The 24,579-nt window shown below is 33.2% G+C and overlaps 1 protein-coding gene across 2 annotated transcripts; it reads left to right on the forward strand.

The window, feature by feature from the left end:
- Window positions 1–17,794: 17,794 nt before the first annotated feature.
- On the forward strand, window positions 17,795–24,470 carry LOC104587417 (very-long-chain aldehyde decarbonylase GL1-9-like). 2 transcript variants are annotated; one of them, XM_088892471.1, is made up of 3 exons: window positions 17,835–18,606; window positions 21,934–22,062; window positions 23,531–24,470. In XM_088892471.1, exons 1-3 carry the CDS (start codon window positions 18,376–18,378, stop codon window positions 24,071–24,073), a joined length of 903 nt encoding a protein of 300 aa, XP_088748597.1. In that variant the 5' UTR covers window positions 17,835–18,375; the 3' UTR covers window positions 24,074–24,470. The 2 variants fall into 2 exon arrangements, with proteins under 2 accessions (XP_010243330.1, XP_088748597.1); XM_010245028.3 differs by lacking the exon at window positions 21,934–22,062 and having other exon boundaries at window positions 17,795–18,606.
- Window positions 24,471–24,579: the final 109 nt, after the last annotated feature.

Raw genomic sequence — 24,579 nt, forward strand, 5'->3', positions numbered from 1 at the left:
GGCATACACTAATACAATCCCTTATTCATACCTTAACTATGCAATTATTGCTTTCCAAAGATAAGTTTTTCCCGTACCTCATTTTCTATGCACAAAAAATAATCCTCCAGAATTTGTATGGACTGCTTGTAAGATTGCTTCAAATACAATTTTTTGCTTCACATTCAATGAATATGTATGAAATCTTTGAGAAATTCTATCATAATTCATTTCATCTCGAATTAGTCTATTTTTAACTCGAGTTTGGAATGACATATCTAGAAATGGAAGTGTTGGAAAATTTCTAAGACCTATTACACTTGTTTAATATCTTTTCAATTTCATGTAATGTATAGTTCCTTAATTGTTCATCTAACTAATTAATTGAGTTGTCTTCTAATATTCTTCTTTGACAATGTATATATCGTCTGAAAGCAATTTCCAATGCTTATTCCATAATTCGTTAGTGTCTAAAACCTTACAAAATAAAAGAATTGTAACAAATATTTCTCGTAGTTGTTGACCAATAAACCACAACCTGGCTTATTCAATAGCTTCATGCCACTCATAATCATCATTTAACAATCTAAGCGCTGAACATGTTGACTTAAAGGTAGGGAAGATGATTCCATTTGCTATTTTGATTTCCTCAAAACTCCTAGGACCTCTTACAATATTTAAAAGCATTCTAAGATAAAATCGTTCACCTGAAGTTGAGTATACATAGTAGATTCTCCTAATTGATTTACTCGACTTTCCTTTGGTTCAAATTTTGTTTTGTTGATTCCATACCCACTTTGTAAGAAAATCAACATATGTCAAATCTCCTGTGTCATCATATATACTATTTGCATACATCCATTGAGTAAACTTAGTGTGCTCCAAAACGGACCTGTTCAAAACCCTGACTAAATTGTCATTATCCTTAAAGGTAATAGTTTGCTCATCAGGGAGATGAAATGATAATCTTTCAACACTTGGAAATCAGAATTGAATATCAAATATAAATATTCTCTAGCAAGGTTCCGACGCTGAAATATAGCGACTATCCAAATAAGTTTTGATCTCATCAACTTTTCTTACCTCACAAATTTCACAGTGATTATCTTCTACACCTTTCTCAATAACAACAGTGGCCCTATCTTATTCTTTATTAGCATACTTAAATAAGTACTTAATAGATCTTGAACGATTGCATAATTTAACATTGATATGTGCTTGAAACCGACAAAATAAATCAATATTGTATGGAATAATCCATTGGTTATTCAAAATATGGTTATTCTTCATTGGAACACGTCCATTATTTCTTCTTCTATATATAGGATAACCATTTCCATCAAATGTTGTCTCATTACAAAACTCTTTAGGATAATGCTTAGACCATTTTCCATTTACAATGAGCATTTGGGTTTAATTCTCCACATGGACCATGAACCATATACTGAACTACTGTTTCATATGCCTCAGGATCTTTATCCTTATCTGAAAGATCAGCTGAAATAATTCCATCAACTTTTGTTGGTGTTGAAAGTTTATCATGTTGGTGCAAGAATAACAAAATATGTGCATGTGGGAACCCACATTTTTGAAATTCAATGGTATAAATCACTAATGTTAATATATTGATTAAATTTTCCTATATACAAAGTTATATAATTAATGGTTGTAAAATCACTAATGTTAATAATATATTAATTAATGATCAGTATGACATAAAAATGGGGTTTTTTTTATTAATAAACAATATCAATTAATTAATAGTATTATTAATTATAATTAATAATATTAAATAATCTTCATTAAATATCGATAATGTTTGTAATTATAAATAGGTAATTGACAATATTAATGAATCTAAATATTAATAATAGAAATAAGTATAATATTAAAATTACTTATTGTAATATCAGGAATGGTAATAATAATAATTGAAAACATTAAATTAGCAAAAGTGTTTTTTTAATATATGGACCAAAATTACTGAAAATATCAAAATTAATGCCATTATTTGAAAAATAAATCTAATTTTACAGAAATAAATATTCCAATGAAAGGTTATCAATAATTTATAATTATGACATTTATATTTATTAATATTTTAATTAGTTATTAATTTTTCACTAAAGTTGATGAAAATAACTGAAAATATTAATATATACTTATTGCTAAAAAATTACTTCTAATATCAAAATTAATGTAAATTTAAAGAAAATAAATTCATATTTTTTGTAAAAAAATTTCTAGTGAATATTTATTAATAAGTTTTAATTATGGTATATATATTTATTAATATTTTAATTAGTTTGTAATTTGCAGTTACTATTTATTTAAATAATTAATTTAGCACATATTCTGAAATTAAATAACCGAAGTCAGTAATCTTCAGTAACTATTTTCAATTAATTAGATATAACTATTTATAAAGTTATATAATTAGTGAATATAACATTAAAACCGGGTTTGATTGAAAATGAATTGAATTAGGTGTGAATATTAAATAACTATTATTAACAATGTTATTAATTATCATTAATGACTTAAATAGGGTTTAGTTCAATACCTAATTGATTTAATTAATGTTAATTATTATTAACTAATGTAAATCATTAATTACACTGTATATTAAATGCATTAAACCTAGGTCTCTTGGAAACTGTGTCGGTTTATATACATAAAAATGGTTAAACCAAACTTATTAGATAATAAGTAAAAGCCGGAATCGTATTATGTTTAGACCAGTCCCACCTTATCCATATTGCATCAGATTCTTAACCCGGCTATTAACTCAATAGAGCGATGGCAACAAACATAGGCAAAAGAAAGGTGGCTTATCACCTATTTTTAAAAAAAAATGTGTTAAATATTCAAAGTAATAGAAGAGAATGTGAATGGAAGAAGGAAAAATACAAAAAAGTAGTTGGGTTGTGTGCTCAACTGGTAGTGAATACAAATGATCGACGTTTAATGGGAGCCATTATACTTAGTGATGCAAGCAATTAATTTCGTATTCAACATAATATGAAACACGAAACAACTAAAAAAATTATAGCATGTTAATATACTAACCGGATTGAATTTCCGCTTATCTGAAGTTGTAGTTTGAGAATCCAATTGAATGCCTGCTTTCTCTAAAATACTAGTTTTTAGGCAGATTGAACTCAATACAGAAGTGCACAATGGCAGTTCGAATGATATGATTGAAACCAGTAATCCATTAACCTCAATTCCAACTCCATAAATAACTTGGCAACAAAAAATATTATTCAATAATTTTGATATGGTATTCTTATAAATTGTAATAGAAACAATATCAAATACGTAAAATTATTTGAAAATAAAAACACGGTACTAATCAATAGGATCAAGAAACATGGTTCTATTCAATAATAGGAACATTTACAGTTTCCAAAAAAAAAAGAATATCAACAATCAATATTTACAAAATTGCCTATAGAATAAGAAGGATATTTATACATTTCGTTTTGCCTTATTACGGGGCATGTTTTTACTTAATCTCCTAGAGGGATAATACATTAACTGATTACACACTTCAAGTGCCCATTCATCATCTAGTATTCTAGCTCCTGTTTTGCATAACCATCTGTCTCTACCATTTCTTTCATTGTCACAATAACCAACATGTCTTCCACTACATAGATTTGGGAAGAGAGAAAGTGTGGCAGTCCTCCTAATACTTTGCAAAATGCGTTGTTCTTCAACCAATTCAACTTTGCAAGCAACTTGAAAGAATGTCTGTAGTTCTTTTTTCTTATGCTTCTCCCATATAGATCATGCTACTGGCTCCCATTCATCAGGTAAAGATTTCAAAAGTATTTGGATCCTCCTTTCATTGGGGAGATGTATATTATTATAACTTAATTGTTGGCACATGTCACTAATAACTCCTATATGCTCCATCATGTTGTATTCTAGCTTCATCTTATAGTTTTCAACCTCATCAAGGGTACACATGGCCACTACAAATGAAAAAATTAATAATCAATGAGTGTAAATATTATAGTCTAAATTAAAAATTAATGAAGGCATCATAATAATATATAAAAATAAATAAATTAAATAAACATTTAGCTAAGTGGTTATTAAGGAGAGTTAAATAAAAGTGCACTAATCTAACCTCAGTAAGGAAAGTGTATTTTTTAGTTATAAAGTTATATAAATTTTCAATTAATTATTATTAAAATATTATTAATATGTTAATAATTATAAAATCAGGAATAAATATAACATTAAAATCATAATAGTAATAGTAAATGTAATAATTTGGGTCAAAGAAACCCAATTCAATTAATTAAAGTCAATTAGAATACTCATAGATTTTGAGTTCATTCATGTAGTGGTAATTTGAATATTTTTTTATTCTGTCTTTATTAAGTAATATAGGTTAATAATATAATAATAATTACAGAATCAGTAATATTATGTGTGTATTGATTTTGGAATAAGTAATATTAATTATTATTATTATGATTTATTTATTTTAATTTGTATTTTTATTACATTATAATTAATTTGTTATAATTATGATATGTAGTTAATTCCTGAAATAGTATTTGCTTTTATAATTCTTATAGTTTAACAATAATGAATAGTTAAAAGTTTATAATTTAACTTTTAGTAAAAGAAATATTTATTGGAGAATTATAATAGTATAAATTATAATTACTTATAATAATAATAATAAAATGTAAATAAATAACACTAATTATATATTTATAAAATAAATAAAATGAATTTATATAAATATAAAATGATTATATCCCAGTTAATAATTAACATTATTAAAATACTTGTTAATTAGCATTAATTAATTAACATTCAGAAGTAATAATTATCATTGTTATAATTAAGGAATTAATTATTAGTAAGTAATTATAATCAATAATTGTTTTTTATCAGAAATCATTATTATTAATAATAAATAGTGATAATAATAATTTAATTATATTAATTAATAAAAGTATTAAACATAATTATTGATAATAATAATATAATTAATTATACAAACTAATGGAACAAAGGTTTAACGAATGGTTATAAAGATTAATTACATTAATAAATATAAATTAATTTGTGGTAATTCAATTTAATGCAAATAAAATTAAATCGGTGGCCACTTTGAAGGCAAGCCATAAAGTCATAAATGGTGGAACATTGGGCAATCAAGGAATGCGGAGCAGCTGTGGGGTGAAGGTGAAAAATGAATTCATCACCTGTTCCTGTTCAACCTGTGATTTGCAAAGGATATCTTAAAGAAGAAATTTTTAGGAAAATATTCAGACTTTTGTTGGACTGGTGGAGGACATTCATTGGATGCTAATGAAAAGATCCGGACAAAGAAGCTCAACCCCACCTACTCTCAGGGTCTATTTTCTACCTTCATGTTGAGCCAGATTACTATTTTAAGTAATTAGGTTTAATTTAGAGGGTTTCATCTTGGCTCAAAATGCTAATTCCTGAACTTGCAAGATGTCAATGGGTGAGATGAAGATGGGATGGCAAGGGGATAGTGCTTTTGATGGTGAACATTTCATTTAGTTGATTAACATTTCACTGGAATTTCTGCCATTTGTATATTTAGTTCCAATGGAGTTTTGGGAGATGATGATGCCCAAGGGTCTGATGGTTGAAGCTTGTGGCAGGGCCTATTAATTTTTGCCGATGGAGCACATGCATTGAGTGCTAACAAAATGATCAATCCCCACCTATTTGTCTACCTTTTCCTATGGAGCCAGACTATAATTGATGTTATTACCTAGTGTGGTCTGTGGGGAGTATCATCACGGCTCAAAATGTGAATTCCTCATATATGAAAAAAGGGCCGGTGAGGATAAAGATGAGATGGCTAGGGTTAATACCTTTAATATAATGGTGAACATTGCGGTAAGTGATTAACATTTGGCTGGCGTTGAGGTGATGGTGGAAACTTATGACGGCTGTATAGCATCAGAAATCATAGTACAATTCCTTCAAGGCATATTTTTGCTAACAAAATCGTCCTAGGCAGTTGGAGCCAGAGAAGGGGACGAATACCCAGGTAAGGGGAAGAACAGGTGCCCCCATAGGCCAGCCATATGGGGTGGAACATACATTTGAAATGAGGCAAAACGAAACTAAATCATGACATTTAACATGGGCAAATTAAATTGGTGTGATGAACTTGGGAGGCTTTTTCTTTTTCTTTTTGAATTTAGTTGTTCAGCTTTCAGAGAGGAAATAAAGCTAGTGATCTTGAATTGTGCAGGGTGAGTTGGATGGCAAAGGAACGACATGTGGCTAGCTTCCAATGTAACCAGGTCATCCAAACCATTGGATACATGGTTCAACAGCCAATAGAAGAAGGGGTATCACCAAGAAAGGGGTGGCAAAATAAGTTTTGAGAACCAGGTACGTCCAAGTAAAAACCTGGGTGCTCTTGTTATATCTGTATTTATATTGACATTATTTATTCTAAATGACGAATTGGCCCTCGAATTTGTCCATGGCCCCACTTCATAATCAACAATGGATATGGGCAATGTGGTAATTTGGTCCTAGTAGTGAAGACGAAGACATGGTCAAGAGAGAATGATATTTTGAAGCACTCAACCACCCACCACGTCATGACTCATGGATGGAATCAGGATTAGAGTTTGAGAAAATTTGGATTAATTTGGCGGTAAGCTTGGTCAAGGTTTTTTTTGTTGATTTTTAACCCAAATGGCCAAATCCTCTGTTTAATTTTACAGGCCGGCCCCTGAAATGAAAAAATAAAACAAAGTGGGGTACTCTGTCGGGTCCATTTGGAAGAAAAAAAAAATGATGGATATTGCTTTGATATTTTGTGAGAGGAAGATAAAGACTTGGAATTTACTGTTTCGTCTCCTTCAATATGGCTGGTGTCTTGAACAAAGTCATGGTCATGGTGGAAAATGACACAAGCATCACAAAAAGAATTAAAATGGAAATTTGGTCCAAACATTCTTCAATGGAAATGAACCGGGGTTTTGTTTGTCACCTAGGAGAACCGATGGGTTTGCGCTAAGGCTGCAACTTGGCCCTAACCCAATCCAAGTAAATTGGGTTGGGTTGATGTTCGGGTTAGGGTTAGGGTTGAAATTCATGAACCAGACTTTACTTATGGTTGGGTTAGGGTTCACCCCTTAGCAAACCCGAACCCGACTATATAGTATATATCATATATAAATATATGTTATATGTAATATATAACATACATTGATTTGTTTAAATGCATGATATTTGCATAGCCCCCACCACATAGTATCATGTATTTCTTTTAAGATAATCACTTCACTTAATCCTAATCAGAAAGACTAAAACCTTAATAACATTATTTTATGTTTTTTTTGAAAATTTTATTCTTCATCTCCTCTATGTTGTTTGCTGCCCAAGAAAGACTTATCGTAAGCCATAACTCATAAATCATAATAAACTATAGTCACTTCTAACACTTGTTTTTTTTTTAATTTGTACTAAAAGAGCAACAAAAAAAAACATCAACAAACAAATACTAATGAAACATAGGATTAATATATGTAGTGAAAGTTGAGTTAAGATCTAAAATCAAGAAATTCTATGAGGTCTTAAGGGATGGGAAAAAGCCTGAAATTGACTTTGGGTTGGGTTGGGTTGAGTTAGGGTTGAAGGAATTTAGTTAGGGTTATGGTTAGGGTTGGGCTGGGTTAGGGTTGAAGGTCAAGTTGGGTTAGGGTTAGGATTGGGGTTTAAAACTTAGGGTGGTCCACCACCCGACCTAACCCGGCCCGACTTGCAGCCCAATTCTGACCATATTCATCCGGGTCAATAGAGTCCTTTTTTCCATTTGGAGGTCTCTTGAAGAGGAATCCATTATTTCATTATTTGATTAAGAAATACAAAAATAGAATAAAAAACAATAAATGGATTTTTAATCCTTTTTTTCCTATTTTGTTCAATATTCACCATTGATTTTGGTAATCATTTTTAATCCTTTTTTCCCTATTTTGTTCAATGGTGCATTTGTCGTTGTTACATGCTAATAACTAGGGTTTGAAGACTCCTATTTATAATTTTATAGCTAATTTAATGCTTTAAGGTGTATTTAATAACATGCTTTAAATTCAAATTCGAATTTGAATATTGATTAATTATATTAAATATATAACTAAATGTAGGAGTTATATAAAGAGTGGGAGTAATTAATTATTAGAGTTATTAGAGAGAAAATGATTAATTATAATGGTTATAAGGAGCAATTATAGGAATTATTAGAGAGAGAAGGAATGGCATTAAGTAATATTAAAATTTTAAAATTAGAGAGAAGTAATTATAGGGCCTATAAATATATAGTATCAGTCCTTATCAAGCCTGTATCAGACCGATACTTATGAAATTTAAAACCTGGTGTTCTGCTCCAAGATTCAACAGCCTTGAAAGCACTCAATAATCGGGCACTTGGAATATTGAGTCACACAAAATACAATAATCTTAAACTCAGTAATGAATGCAAGTGTGATGCGAGAATGAATGAATGTAATGTCTGACTTGAGCATGGGTACAAATAGACTGAGAAAAAATGGAGATATGCGAATTTTGGTTTGAAATGAAAGGTTATTTATTTGAATTCGAAAATGAATAGTTACTTTGTTTAAAGTAACAAAGGATTTCCAACCACCAACACCAATGCTCCGACTTGGCTTGGTGCACACGTCATAAAGGATTTCCAATCACCCCATCTAAGCCAAGAGAATGTATGTGTATATATACACACATGCTCCATTTGGGTCCCTATAAGGCAAAGGCCAATTCTTAATAATAAGTTTCAAAACTTTTTGGCTTCCTGGAAGACAAGATACCTCTCTTTTAGAGGTAGGGGTTATTCTAATAAAAACTTCCCTTTTCAATCTGCCCACTTATTTCTTGTCTCTTTTCCCTATCTTAAACAAAGTAGCAAAAATATTAGAGCAGCTTCAGAGAAACTTTCTTCCGAGGGGTTGGGAAGAGGAAAACAAAATCCACTTAGTCAAGTGGGACCAACTGTGTCTTCTTAAGGCAAAAGGTGGTATAGGAATAAGGAAATTAAAGAGTTTTAATTCAGCTCTTCTAAGTAAGTGGATTTGGAGGTTTTTTGCTAAAAGGAATACTTGGTGGAGATCTCTTATAGCTAGAAAATATGGGGTGAAGTGGGGCAACTGGAGATCTAGGGATCCTCCTCCAAGTTGGGGTAACTCCCTTTGGAAAGGTATCATGAAGAATTTTTCTACTTTCTTGGAAGGAATTTCAGTCAAGATTGGAAAAGGGGATAGAACTAAATTTTGGAAGGACCCTTGGTGCTTGGATGGCCCATTGGCTGATTCCTTTCCTCTCCTATTTCAGTGTGCTTCTAATCTGAGAGCTATTGTTCTTTAGGAGACTCTTTTATTTGGACCCCTCCCCCCCTCTTTAGGAGGAATTTATTTGACTGGGAGTTGGAAGAGGTCTTGGAGCTGATGGATCTTCTTCAAAAGCAAAAGTTAGACCTTGGCTTGGAAGCTAATTAGTGTTGGAAATGGAACCCTGATGGTTGTTTTTCTGTTAATTCTCTAGCTTCCAAATTATGCAACTTGGGCCCCATAAACTTCCCTGCTACTCAGATCTGGAATCCAACAAGTCCATCTAGATCCAAATCTCTGGTGTGGACAATGGCCATTGACAAATGCCTTTCCAGATCTAATCTTGAGAGGTGCAACATTCAAATCTTCGATCTTTCTTGTGGTCTTTGTGATTCTCTCCCATAATCTACAGATCATTTGTGTCTTTACTGTTCGGTCTCGTCTCAGATGTGGAAGAACTTTCTGAAATGCATGGATATCATCTGGGTTATGCCTAGGTCAGTCAAGGAGCTACTGTGCTGCTGGAAAGTAAAAGGCCTAAGTAAGAGAGGAAAATTAGTGTGGACGACCATTCCTGCAGCAGTTTTGTGGTCCATTTGGATTGAAATGAACAATAGAAGGTCAAAATATTTTGTAATAGAGTTAAAAGTCCTGAAGACCTAGTATAAAGAGCAATAGGGAAGCTGATTTCTTGGGTGTCTGTTACTGAAGAGTTCAGGCACCTGAACTTGCCTATTTTATTTTGATCTCAGTCCTGTTGGAGCTTGTAACTTGTGTTGCTTTTAGGCTGTTTTCTAAAGGAAAGGGAGATCCATCATATGGATGGCTGAACCATGCAGGGTGACTGGGCAAAATTTCAAAGGTTTCTTTCTCCCATCTGGGAATCCTATTCCTTGATTTAGAAAAACTGCAATTTTCAAGGTTCGTTCTCGAAACAAACCAAACCAAATCTAAAACCAAGATTAGGGAGAGGAATACCTGATACGGAATCCACGCAAGAAGCTCCTCCCAATATAGGTGTTCACGCCCAAAGATGTTACCAAATCCTTCCTCCACTAAAGATGACACAGCTTAGGGTGAGGCAAGATCAGCAAGGAGATTCTTCAGCAAGAACCCCAATTCTTCAACAAGAATCAAGCAGAGATGCGAGCACAACTTCAAGATTGACTCTTCCAGCAAGAATCAATACCAAAATCCAATCTTGATCACTCTAAGAATTGGAGATCGAACATGGTAGAGCGGCAAGAGCAGAGGGAGAGAGAACTGAATGCAGAGAACTGTGAAATTGTGTAACCTTTTTCCAGTTTACCCTCCTCCTTTTATATAATCCTTAAAGAGTTAACCTCCTAATCTGATTGGGAGTTTCTTGATCCAAATCTTTATTTGGATTTGGACTCTTTAAGTGATAAAGCTTATCCCTTATTTTATCTATAGATCAAGATCAACTTCTCCTAATCCAATTAGAAGATTCCTAATCCAAATATTTATTTGGATTTGAACTCTTTAAGTGGATAAAAGTTATCCTCTTATCCTTATCTACTGATCCATACCCAAATTCGCTCCCTATTTAATTAATCAAATTAAACCCAGTTCAAATTGAGCTTTAGGCTCATTTCCATTTAAGTGCTGGCTAGCTTGGCTCTCTTTGTATGGCATGGGACCCTATCATTGATCTCCACATAAGCCACATGGGTTTAGCATAGCCTCTATTACAAGGCCTAGCCGATTCACTACTGAATATAGTGAACCCCTGAGTCCATCAGTATGGGCTCTTAATGGGCCCAACATTTACACTAAATGGTCATTGGGTCTAGCCATCTTATGAAGGACCAAGGACTGTGGGCATATGTGAGATTAGCCCATCAGGTAAAAGCCCTAAATGGTCTTATACTTAACCTCTCAGCCCATAATGATCAAACACTACCCGATAAGAGAGGACCTTTCCCTCGGCTGCAAGGTACAGTGTTGCACTCTCTGCTCACATGGATCTCGAGAATTAAAACATTTTTGCAAACATTTTGTGAAACCATAATATATATGTATATCTCTATATAAATATATTTTACAAAAATAAATCTCAACAAATTTGAAATCAACTGCCGGCAGTTTAGGTTTCCATCAAAGAGAGTGCATTCTCCGATCATTCACTTTGTCTGACAAAGGGGCTGATCCTATCACTATGATCACCCACTCAGGTGAATTCTCGGACTGCCCCAACATACCCAGGTTTTGACCCCCTCTAAGGATCTCACTGATTGGCATATCAAAGACATTCCAATCCAACACCTAGTGCAGTACCATAATTGAGTCTAGGGGTCAGGTGTAACTTTCCAGTTCTACCCATCTGTCTCCAAGGTCCAAGGCATAATTGGAAAATGGTCCAGTTCAGAGTTTCAATTAAACCCACACTACATGTGCTTCAGGTCTCACCATGGCAGCTGAGACAAGCCACCCCAACCAACTTGGCAGCACATTAGTGTCAGCCTTGGCAGGATAAACCTCCCCAGGTCTATCCAAGTAAAGATTCTAAACTAACACGAGTCTCTTAAGTGTCTAGTTTAAGGGTATTACACAAACACACCATAATAACACAAATCAATTATATACTTTTAGTCATTTACAATAAATGCACTAGTACATCAATCCGATTGGAGCTAAGGGCATACACTATCTAACATTTTCCTTGGCATGATCTCTATTTGTATGTTTTCTTGTTCTAAATAAAATTACCTTACCTTTTCAAAAAAAAAAACTTTTTGTAATTATCCCATATGGGATTAAAATAAAACACTAGGAGATAAAGTGCTTTAGAAGTGAAGGAAATTTTGAAATTTAATTAAAACTCAAAATAGAGTTTGTGTGGACATAAAATACACACATATGGATGTATGCAATTAAATGCAAAGACAAAAGAGGTGAAAAGACAACATTACCCTTGCTAAACATTTGAATAATGCTAATTAACAAAACTACCAAATCCCTTACACAATTCAAATGTTTAATATAGAAAGTGATACCAAGTTGAAATTCTAAAACAAAGGTGCAATGATGAAGATGCCATTTGGACTTTGAACCTACACTTAGATATGCAAATAAGGACCTACAAAATACTAATGAATTAAACTTATGAACTAGTTTCCTTTAGTGTAGATATGCTAAATTCCTAACCACACAACTATCTTATAATTGTTGCATATTCAGCGGGGCGGCACTATTTTGGCCCTACATCATCTTGGTTTCATGAGCTTACTAGAAAATCGGTCTAAGTTATCGTAACCCCACCCCCAAGCTCATATAGGTTAATCCATGAACCATACATGTGTGTTGCCATTTCATGCGAAATCAAGATTATAACAAAATTCATTAAGAGTATACAACTCAACCTTAAATGGTAGAGGAGCTCTTAAAAAAACAACATGAGATAGGGACATAATAAAAATTTATAGTGCTCAACAGGTCATCTGTTGGTTTTGTTTTTCCTATATGAACCTAGCTTATGGGATCTCCATTCACATAGGTTAGGCTTCTATCACTAACGATATCTGAAATAGGCCTAAGTCCTATACCTCTAAAAGATTCAAAAACAAGCTTCCCAAAAAGAGCTTTGGTTAGAGGATCTACCAAGTTTTTTTTCCTAACCTTATGAAATTAAAGGATATAATCCCATCATAAATTAATCTTTTCACTACATTATGTCTAAGTCTTATATGTCTATTTTTACCATTATAGGTCTTATTCTTTGATCAAGCAATAGCAACCTAGTAATCACAATGTAGTGAAATAGAGGAAACTAACTTTTCATATAAATGTATATCAGTTAAGATATTCCTCATCCATTTAGCTTTAGTCCCAACCCTTTCCAAGGAAATAAATTTGGATTCCATGGTGGATTTGGTTGTGCAAGTTTGTTTGGAAGAATTCCAACACAACATCCCCATCAATTAATGAAGCATAACTAGTGGTAGAGTTATATTCTAAATCAGAATCTAGTTTACATCACTAAATCCTTCCTTTAAGATATTTTAGTAATTTAACAATAGAATGTCAGTGGTCAGTACTATGATAATGAATGTGTCTACTTAATCTAACAATAACATATACAATGTCAAGATGAGTGCAATTTTTTAAATAAATTAAATTTTTGATAATTCTAGAATATTTGAATTAAGATATATCATTGCCTTTGTTCTTAACCAAGTGAATACTAGGATCCAAATGGGTTTTGATTATATCTATACTACTTTAAAAAGTACGAATAGCCTCAAGAATATTTCTAGAATTTTGCGATGACAAAATTTACCCCTTTATATTTATATTGATTAATAAAAAATGAGGGCAAATAGGGTGATTAGTTATTGATATTAAATGAGTTGAAAAGAGTTAATTTTAAGATATTCAATGCATTCAATTATCTCAAATTAAATCCAACATTTAAGGTATTAATTTGCATTCACCTTCATTGAATCATATATTTAAGGCTTCTTTGTTTCTTCTCATTATTAAATTCTATAATTAAATACATACATAATAAATTAATAATTTCAATAACATAAAAACTTATACTTTTAAAATCTACTTGGAAAAAATAGTGTTTTCATCTAGGTGGTGGTAAGAAATTAAACCATTTGGGTCAAATGGACCAATCCATGTTGCCACAATTAAATAATAAAATTCAGAAATATATAAAATGCAAAAAATATAGAAATTAAAAAAATGAGAACGTTTTTAACATCATATATTTGACATATTAAACAATAATAAGTATGATAAACAATATTTTAAAAATTGACCTAGAGGTCGACCCGCTTTTTCCTTCGAGTCACACGTCACCAGTTTGACTGTCAAGGTCAAATGAGTCAAACCGCTTTGCCTCAACACTATGTGTGTGTAAAAATACATATTTTATCAATAAATAGTATAATTATGTTTTGCATATATCATATTTATGTTTTACATATATTACATATAATATATGCATTATATTATATTTATTTATGTTTTAAATTATTATTTATAAAAAATACTAAAAATTACAATTTATGGCCAAAAAAGGGTTTTTTTTTGCGAAAATAGCAAGGCAATGTGTGTAATGGCCTTGGGACGTATAGATCTTGAAAAGTTACTCAAAATAAAAAAAAAGATAACCCCAATCGGACATTGGAGTGCAAAGTTATGGCTTCCAAAAGTTTGCACATAATAAGTGTGCAACCTACGACTTGGTTACTGGGTCGAACGAGTCAATGGTTGAACCGCCCAAGTTAGATGGTTTTTAACCAAAATGGGGAGTTTCAACAGAACCAAACCTAGAATGAAGGCCGAGTGACGGTTCAATCGGCTAGGTCAACAATAAATTGAAAAGATTGATGATAAATAAGAAATGTTTTTTATTAATGATGGAAATAAAATGTAAAAATTAAAACCAATTGGAAGTAAAACTATTTTCCTATTATCTCTCATTAAATCTCATATCTAAGGTATATTATCTTATTAAATCCTATATTTAAGATATATTTTTCCCATCATTAAATCGTACTAATTAAATCCATAACATTAATTTTAATAATATAAAAATAAATATTTTGAAAAATAAATTAAAAACAAAACCATTTTCTTCCCTCTTGGTGGTGGGTAAGCAATTCAACCATTTGGGGTCAAATCCGTTAATAAATAATGCCATAATTAAATAATAAAAATTAAAATAAACAAAATATATAATACAAAAAAATAAAAAGAACTAGGCATGTCATTAATATTGAATATTCATTATACTGAACAAAAATAAGTATGAATTGTAAGAAGTATTTTTGTAAGTGATGAAAATGCAAAGCCAAAATTAAAATCAACCTAAAAATGAAATGATATCATAGTCAAATAATAAAATTTTTAAAAATAGAAAATACAAAGAATCACAAAAATAAATATTATACATCAGATATAATGTTATATATACATAAGATATAACATTATATATTTATAAAAAATAAAAATATTGGATACATATATAATATTATACATTTACTGAACAAAAATAAATATTATACAATATAATCTTATCAATAATGGAAACGGAATATAAAATTTAATGTCAACCTATGAATCAAACTATTTTTCTTTTTGGGCCATGGGTTAGTGGTTTGGGTCAAATGGATTAATCAATGATAGGTCAATGATCCAACTTTTTAAAGAAATTCATGATGTCATAATTGAATAATTAATATTTAAAAAATGATATAACACAAAAAAAATAAAAAAAAAGTATAGAGCTTTGTCAAAGACATTTTGGAACATTTCTAACGTTATATAATCATCATATTAAATAAAAATAATTGTTAAAATAAAAATAATTTTTATTTAAGACAGAAGTGGAATAATAATAATAATAATAATTGTTATTATAATTTAAAATTTCTATAGGTACACATTTAGTACAAGTATTTAAGTTTATTTTTAACCATATTGTTACTTTTATTAATTTTCAATTTATATCCTAACTATGATATATCTAAAATTCAAGTAATTAATATGAAAAAAATTCATAGTGTGATTGATTCTACACAAATTTCACATTTGCCAAAGTAATTTGTTGAAAAATTAGAAACCAACCTTGTTGCTTCATTTTGTTCAAGTATAAAAGACTAGCATGTCCATCATGCCAACTATAAAAAAAATCAACAATACAAGCAAACGATGTAAAAACATTTTCATTTATGATTTCAAGTACATTTATCACAAATAGACCATTATTGCAATAACTCTATTCGACAAATACTCCATTTCTATTGAGTACGAGTTTATCAAGTAAATACTCCATTTACTCAAATTTATTGAGCAAGGAGCCTCAAATCAAGTTTCTACGGATGTTGGGGACATGAAGAACATAAAATATGTCTTGTAGCACATGTGTCCACTTTTCATTCCTTGGAGTTTGCTTGCACTAGCAATAGCAATAGGATATTATTTTAAAATGCAAGATGACAGAATAGTAAATGCAATAGTTAGAGGATTTATTGACTGACGTGTGTCTGAAACATTGTTCTTAAGCAAAATCTCACATATTCTAGATCAAATCTGATGTAGTACAAGAAAACAGTTGTTCTGTTCCAGGATTCAAAAACCTTTGAAGGCACGTAAAATAAGTATATATTCAACGTACTTAAAATAAGTGGTAAAACCACACAATAAATGAAAAATAAGTACTTATTTAAGAAATAAATATCATTTGGGATACTTGTTCATAATTTTTGGGATGAATCAGTCCCTAAAAAATTCAAAATGCCTATACTACCCCTGCAAATGGAGAAAATCCTTTGTCTTCTCCATTCGCATAGGTTGAGCATTGTAGTAGTGGATTCAAAGAGAGGAGGCGACTGACTTCTCAAATGACCAAAAATGACTAGTGGTGGCTCGTTTTCGAGTTTCTTTGGTTTCTCTTTGCATCCAAATTCCCTCTTTCTTTGTATTTTTTAATTTTTTAATGCATGGCCTTATTCGTTTTTTAAACGTAAAATCCTTTGGAAAAATCGCTAGCAACCAGGTAAATTGGAGTTCAGGCGATAAATCGAAAGAAAATCAGGGTGTTGACAATGTGGAAAAATTTACCATTAAGTCACTCATCTTTAAAAACTGTGGGTTATAGGCTTGTGCAGTTGTGCCATTAATGGATGGTGTAAATTTTCAACTCCTTTCGAAGCCTAAAGTTTCCACATTTAAACGATACTTGCATTGCATTTGCATGCATCCATGCGTGTGTACGTGTGTACGTGTAGCAAACCTCTACCACGTTGTATTTTGGATTTGGAAACGAACGTTGTATTTCGGAAACAAGCGTAGATTCTGGTTCTGGTGAAACAGAAAGATCTTTATTCAGTTTAACGGTGCAAGTCGAAACTAGAAGCAGATCCGAGATCGGGTTCAGTCACCGCAAGGTCCGTTCGAACAGCCTTGCATCGGAATTCGGAAACTATGCTTTATTTCATGAGGAGATATTTAACAAACCTCTACCACGTGTTAAAACGAGAAAGGATCTACTGCTCAAAAGTCTGCATGGCCTACATATCCAATCACGAGTGAACACGTCAGTCAGTATTTGCTATACTGTACTGCTGCTCACTAATACGTCGTCAGGGACGCAATACACGTGGCGAATCCAAGGATCACAAAATACTGTGAGTTTGTCACGTCAGCCACCCAATCACTATAAGACATGTCAGTTCGATTGGTGTGTCCTCTAAGTGCATTACTGCAGATAGATAGACGATATGAACTCTACTCTCCCTTTCGCCCTTGATAACATCATAAGAATCAACTTTTCAATTTAACGAGGAACCTTTTTCGACGTCCGATTGGAATCTTCTGATTCAATCGTTTGCTAACACACTAACAGAAGAAGGAAATCCGAAGTCCAACAAGTAAAGATTAAAGATAGCTGTTGGTTTTCCAATTCCAGCTATTTTCCTGATAATTATCTCAGATATTTTTACATTTTTTTCAATTTCTTTTTTTCAAAGTTCTTCTCCGGCTCCTCCAAACTCCAAAGCAACTGAAAAAAACCGTCCCATCTTATGTTATGTGATGGAAAAAACCCTAGAGATTTCGCAACTTTGAATTTCCCATGGATCTGCAGACAAGTTCGAATCTTTCTACTCTTCTCAGAACAACCATCGTTGTTTCGTTCTGAATCCTCGAGTTTACTCCCAATGTGCGCTAGATCTATTTGAAAAACCTCTTCTGTATGCTGAAGTTGTTTTCAGGGTTGAAAAGCTCCTCATCGAGCCGGAAGGTCTATAATTGTTGTGCAATTTCGATATGGAACCTGAGCTCAAGTGCAAATTGGGAAGAAACCTGATATGGACTTGTTACTATTGATTGCAATATCCTTTCCTGTTTAGGTTCACGAGTTACAAATTTTGTCCCCGTTATTTTCTCTGCGATCTTGAGTGAAATGCGGTTTCAACGTTTCTGATTCACTGTGAAATTCCGCCACCATTTCTTGAAATTCCTGTTTTTCTGCTAATTGAGCAAAAAGATGGTTTTTTGGGAAGGGTATTTGAGTGACGAAGCGATGGGCACTTTCGCGCCGATCGTACTTTATTGGTTGTATGCTGGAATTTATCAGCTCTTGCCGCCGTTGGATCAGTACCGCTTGCATACCAGAAAAGAGGAAGAAGAGAAAAACTCGGTCTCCCTTTCTGTGGTGATCAGGGGTGTTCTGTTGCAACAGCTCGTCCAGGCCACAGTCGCCCAGGCACTTTTCATGGTCAGTACCTGAATTTAGTCAGTGGTGCTGTGTGGAGTATCTTCTTTCTTTCTTCCTTCCTCCCTTCCTTATTCATTGATTTTGAATCATTATCGTGTTTCTCGATATAAGTGTGAGTATCTTTTCTGTTGCTTAAGAATGTTGTAAAAAAAGATAAATATATGGGCCACTCTTTAGATGCGGAAATGGAAGTTTGATTATCATTCTAACTGCATAATAAGTCAATGAATTGCCTATCTAGAGTATGCCTGGTCTTAACTTTCATTAGCGTGCCTAACCTCTAGCAGGTCTATGGCTTCCATGGAAGTATTTGGCGACTCTTAAAGAAATCCCGAACCCCTCTAGGCAGGCAGTACTAAGGAGTAAGTCTCTCGGCCATGGCTACTATGCCTTGGCAGGTACTAACATTGGAGTTGATTTCTTGGCCATAGTTACTGAGTCCATCCCTGTATGTTGCTGGTCTATAAATGACTTATTGGTCCAGTCGAAGTTTAGCTGGATAAGTTTATGAAGAGGTAAAAGCTTCCATAAAGAAGAGGTATTTGTAGGGCTGTGAATCTATGGAGCCAGCTAACTGGCCATATGAGCAAACCCCTTGTCCACTTCAGGCATGCCCTCTTACCTTGTATTGGACTTTTCATGTCTGAATGGCAACAGTTGACTTTCCTCTCTCTCAATAAGAAAGAATGAAAAAGAAATCAATTTAAAAGAACTTGAAAGTTACTTTTTCATGTGGCATAAGTCCATTAGATTGAAACCTTGCAGTGAAATTCATGGCCCTGCAACCAGCAACCATGCGCTGCTGCTGTGTTGCATTTAAACGGAAGAATTAAAATCCAAACCCTACTAACTGGAAAGTGAACTTGTCAACCTGATATGGGTTCCAGTCCAAGCTTACATGAATCTAGTTTGTTTGACCCTGTTCTCTAGGATTAGGTTGAGTTGTGCATGGTGGCATTGCACATTTGTTACTATTCTTTTTTGCTCATAGGTCTATAAGAACTAAATTGAACACTTTTTTTTTTCTTTTTTTATTCACATGCTGCCAAATATAGTAACATATGGTTACGTAAGTGCACTGCTGGGCCAGTCAAGTTCAATTTGAGGCCTCCAAAGTTTACACTGTTAAGAATTTATCCACTATCCTCTTAGATAATTTAAAATGTTCTTGTTTGAAGTATGATTTCTTTTCCTGATTGTATATGATCCTGTCGCCTTACAAGTTAATGATGTCACTCTGCTACTATATAAATCAATTTGGATATTTTATTGCCAACTCTGATTCTTAATCTCTAGTGTGTTGCCTCTGTTCCTTCATGGATCTTATACACATTAGCCTTCATGTTTAGGTACTGTTGTTCTTGTTTTGTAGTGAAATCCTTGCCCTCCAGTTCTTTTTGGTCAACCTTAGCCCTCAACTTTAGTTAGTTCCATAATATGTTATTGAATGGTTGCAATGTTCATAGTGGGAAAATGAACATTTAACTGGTTCCTTCATTAAACTTGGTGAAGAAAAATTCTTTTCTGTAGGATTATCTGATCATCTTCCCCTAGGAATTGGCATAGGTAGCTTCAGAGGGGCTGTTTGATAACGGCTGAAGTTGCTGAACTGAACAACTTATTGCTCTGTCATCTAGTGGATAAAATAATTAAATAATAAAATATTCAGGGTATAGAAATCTACCCAACTTCAATTTCAGCCATGAAGGAACCCACAACCTCCTTAAACTTTTCACTGAAAGACTAAACACTAAGCTTTTCTGTTCAGCCATTTAGTTGTATCAAATGGCCTTTGAGTAAAATTGTAAGTCCTTGCCCTCGAAATCAAATGGCATGCTGCAATTTTCTTTGTCTTGGTTGTTTGAATAAAGTGGTTATACAAATGCCCATATCCAGCCACATAACTAAAATGCTTCCTGGAGGACCTGGAAAGAATTGTTATTTTGCATCACAGTGGGTAGAAATATTTTTTTATGCTAAAGGTTTTATATAGTTATAATTAACTAGAATGTGGTATCTTTCTTCCTGCTTGGTCCCTAGATACCATGATTGTGATTCAATACTTTATTGATGTTTTCTATGGTTGCAAGATTAGTAGAAGTCATTTTATTTTGGCAGTTATCAGCAACTTGTGGCATGACATGAAAAGGTTTGCTCAATTTGTCTAAGGGTTCAACCCCATCAACAATGTTTTAGTATCATGGACTCACTTGCTGTTTAAAGCCAATCCCATGGGAACATGGTTAATATGTTGGTGCAGATGATTTAAGATGCAAGCTGGATTATTTGTAGGTTATAGGTTAACAGTCTAACTTGGTAGAGATGAGTTGTGAAACCCGGCTGAATATAAGCACCTGCTACTTTACCAACTTACCAAGATGGTCAAACCCAGACTGATACAAATACCTTTATGGAAAAAAAAGTAAACAAAGTTTAGTAGGTTCCGGATGCCCTTTTTTTTCCTTCATCAAATAGTGTGAAGTCTCACCCTTTTAATATGACTGCAACTGAAGCTAACCAAATATTTCCCCTCCCACAACCAGATGCTTCATTATTCCATCTACACGCTTCAGACCTTCAAACTTTCTTTTGTTTTCTTGGCATAGGATTTTTTGTGTTCCAAGTATTAAATAGTTTGTATTTTGAAAATGTCAGCTTGTGTTGCTGGTCTGTCAATTGTATAGTTCAAAAAGAACAAAAAGGAAAAGAAAACCTAGAGTTGAAGGTTTCTTGTTTGCAGAGGTGTCTAGCAATCCTTGATTTGAGGTCTGCATTTAATTCTCTTTGAGTGACACTTGAGTTTATTACAAAAAAATGCATTCTAAACTGCAAATAGTATCTTGTTGCTTGCATACGTACATCTCAGCAAATATATTGAAACAATTGATTACTGAACCCAATTAGAAATAATGGAATGATCTAGGAGCGCCTTATCCTTGCAGATTATAATATCTATCGGATGCCTTTTGGGTGGACTTGAGTGATATATTATTTAACTGATCCAAATAAATGATAGAGTAAGATGATTGTTCCTGGGAGTATATACAAGTATATCAAACCTTAATTTACTAAAATAAAGTTTTGCTCTGCTCTGATGGATCCTTATAATAATAAACATTTTGCTATTGGGAAATATATTTTAGATGTTTCCATCTATACTTGTGGGCACTTTGTTCTTATGGACGTTGACATTGAGAATTTGAGATTGAGTATTATCATATTGTTTGTATAATAGAATCATAGGTTTGTTGAGTCTGTAGGGGTTCTAGCTCCATACTCTTCTTATGGTTGCCACATCCTAATATCTAACAGCAAATTTAACATTAGAAAGGGAAGGACCTTGTGTTCTGGGTCAACACCTTTTCATGGAAACTGAGGCCAGCAAACTCAATGGCAGTGATTGACAGACTTGATAGGGAATGGGTAAGACGCGAATCATATTGGGGGATCATCAAGGTTGGTGAGAGAGCAAGCAGACTTCTCATCATTATATTATTTATTTATTTATTTATTTGTTTTGTCACCTTCTGTCCTTCGAGTTGTTATATTTAATATAGGGTATTCTACTTCTGATCATAATCATCTGAAATTAAAGAAAGCTTCTATTTAATGACAGATAAAACACCTCGTAGTTTCTCCTTGTTGATTACTTGATTGATCTATGAAATCATATAACTTGTAAGCAAATTTATCTCTGAGAATCTCATCATTTCTTTCAGATTTACAAAAATAGAGCAGATTGTCTATGGAATAGTTTAATTTTGCTAGCTGATCAAAAAATAATTTTGCATGGACCTACAGGCACACTTGTTCCACACTTGCACCTCTTTATCACCTTCCTAAAAAGGCTGTACACTCTGCCACCATGAAAATATTTACCCTCCATGTTTTAGTTTTTCTTTTCTTTATTTTTTTCTATTTTCCTCTGTCCAATTCCATATAGAAATGAACTGCTTGATGCTGATTCAACAAATAAGATGAACAATGATCATGAAATGTGCTGAGGTGCTAACCTTCTCTTGCCTGCTTTGTGAATGAAATCTAATCTTGTTCATGCAGGGTCATCAACATGATATTTTTGTTTGTTTGTTTTCAAATTTCATTCACTTATTTCTTCATTGTCACTTTCTTTCTGGTTCTCTCTTCCTTAAGTAGCAGTTCAAGTCCAACTATCAAGTTATGATAGATTGATATGTAGATGTACATCAAGAGCATAGGACAAAAGATTCTTTGTTCATAGCTGTCATGGTGTCTTGGTGACTCTAATTGATAATTCCATTTTCCCAAGTGATAAAACTTCACAAAGGAGAACCTTAGTTTTAGGTTCTCTAATTTAAACATACCAATTAGCAATCATATAATTTGAAGAAAGATAGCAATGCTCTCTAATAAAATAGAAAAGGTACATACATAAAAAGAAACCAGATTGCAATTGAGCCCAACACAAATGACCCTGTTTTGCTAATTTATAGCTACTCCATTAGCCAATCTTTGAACCCATTGAACTCTTAATTGTCTTCAATAATTAATTTGTCCAAGTTCATCTCTCTTGCAAGATGAACTCCTTGAAGTACTGCAAAGAGCTCATCTCTCCAGCTGTAGTATAAATTTCATGACTAATCAAATTATTTATCTTTGCTACTGATCAAGAAGAAAGGAAAATAAGATTTAACCTGAAAAATGTAGCGCATGTGTCAGAAGCAAATCCATTAAAAGATTGGTTAAATTCACCCATGAAATTTTCTGGTTGTTGTGGTCAGAAAAATATCACCTCTGAACCCCAACCTCCTGGACTAAAAAATATAAAGTTCACTCACAAAAAGGTTCTCCATGTTAAAACTTTTTTCTTGAGCATCTTGATTTCCTTTGCCTTTTTCAGTAAATGACTTCACCAATTGATAGCGACTACTGGGTTTTGGTGCAGTTGACCTCGCGGACAAGTTCATCCGGGATCACGGTTCAGCCCTCCATTCTGGTTCAGCTGATGCAGATCGTTGTTGCAATGCTGGTCATGGATACGTGGCAGTACTTTGTGCACCGCTACATGCACCAGAATAAGTTCTTGTACCGTCATATTCACTCACAACATCACAGGTTAGTTGTCCCATATGCAATTGGGGCCCTTTACAACCACCCACTTGAGGGACTCCTACTTGACACCTTTGGAGGTGCTCTCTCATTTCTGGTATCTGGAATGACTGCACGGACAGCTGTGATCTTCTTCTGCTTTGCTGTCACCAAGACTGTTGATGATCACTGTGGACTCTGGCTGCCTGGCAACATCTTCCATCTATTCTTCCAGAACAATACTGCCTACCACGATGTTCACCATCAACTCCAGGGTGCAAAATACAATTATTCGCAGCCATTCTTCCCAATTTGGGATAAAATTCTTGGAACCCACATGCCTTATCATCTTGTGAAACGCCCTGAGGGGGGCTTTGAAGCCAGGCCAGTGAAAGATTAATGTGTTGATGAACCATCTAAGAATCCCATATTCGCATGTGTTGAACTGTTGATGTCCAGCCAACCTTTCTCTGCTTGAGACAATCCCAGATTAGCCGATTTGCACCAAGATGTGGAAAGACACTGCTATAAATTGTTTTGTGGCCGAATATTTCAGCACTAGTGGATCGGTCATTGATATTTAATTAGTTCGTTGGTTTGTACTTGCCTGTCAGTGTTTTTTGTGTAGTTGGCTATGTTAATAGAACTCCAACTACCCAGGGATTTGTACCTTTATTGCCACCAAGTTATTTTCTGTAGTATATTTTGTAGGTATTTTACTGCACTTCTAGCCGTGGGGAATGGGGATTGATGTACTTAACTTTGGAGAACTATTAAGAGCTTCGTTTTGCACAATATATAACCATGTGCACTAACCATCAATTTCTTTTCCATTAGAGGCATCTGGGCTAGTACAATTCAAGAATTGCTCTGTTCAAAACATATTGAAGATGGTTTACAAATATA

Source organism: Nelumbo nucifera, chromosome 1 (assembly GCF_055504915.1).
Source record: "Nelumbo nucifera cultivar China Antique chromosome 1, China Antique-T2T, whole genome shotgun sequence".
NCBI classification, from domain to species: Eukaryota; Viridiplantae; Streptophyta; class Magnoliopsida; order Proteales; family Nelumbonaceae; genus Nelumbo; species Nelumbo nucifera.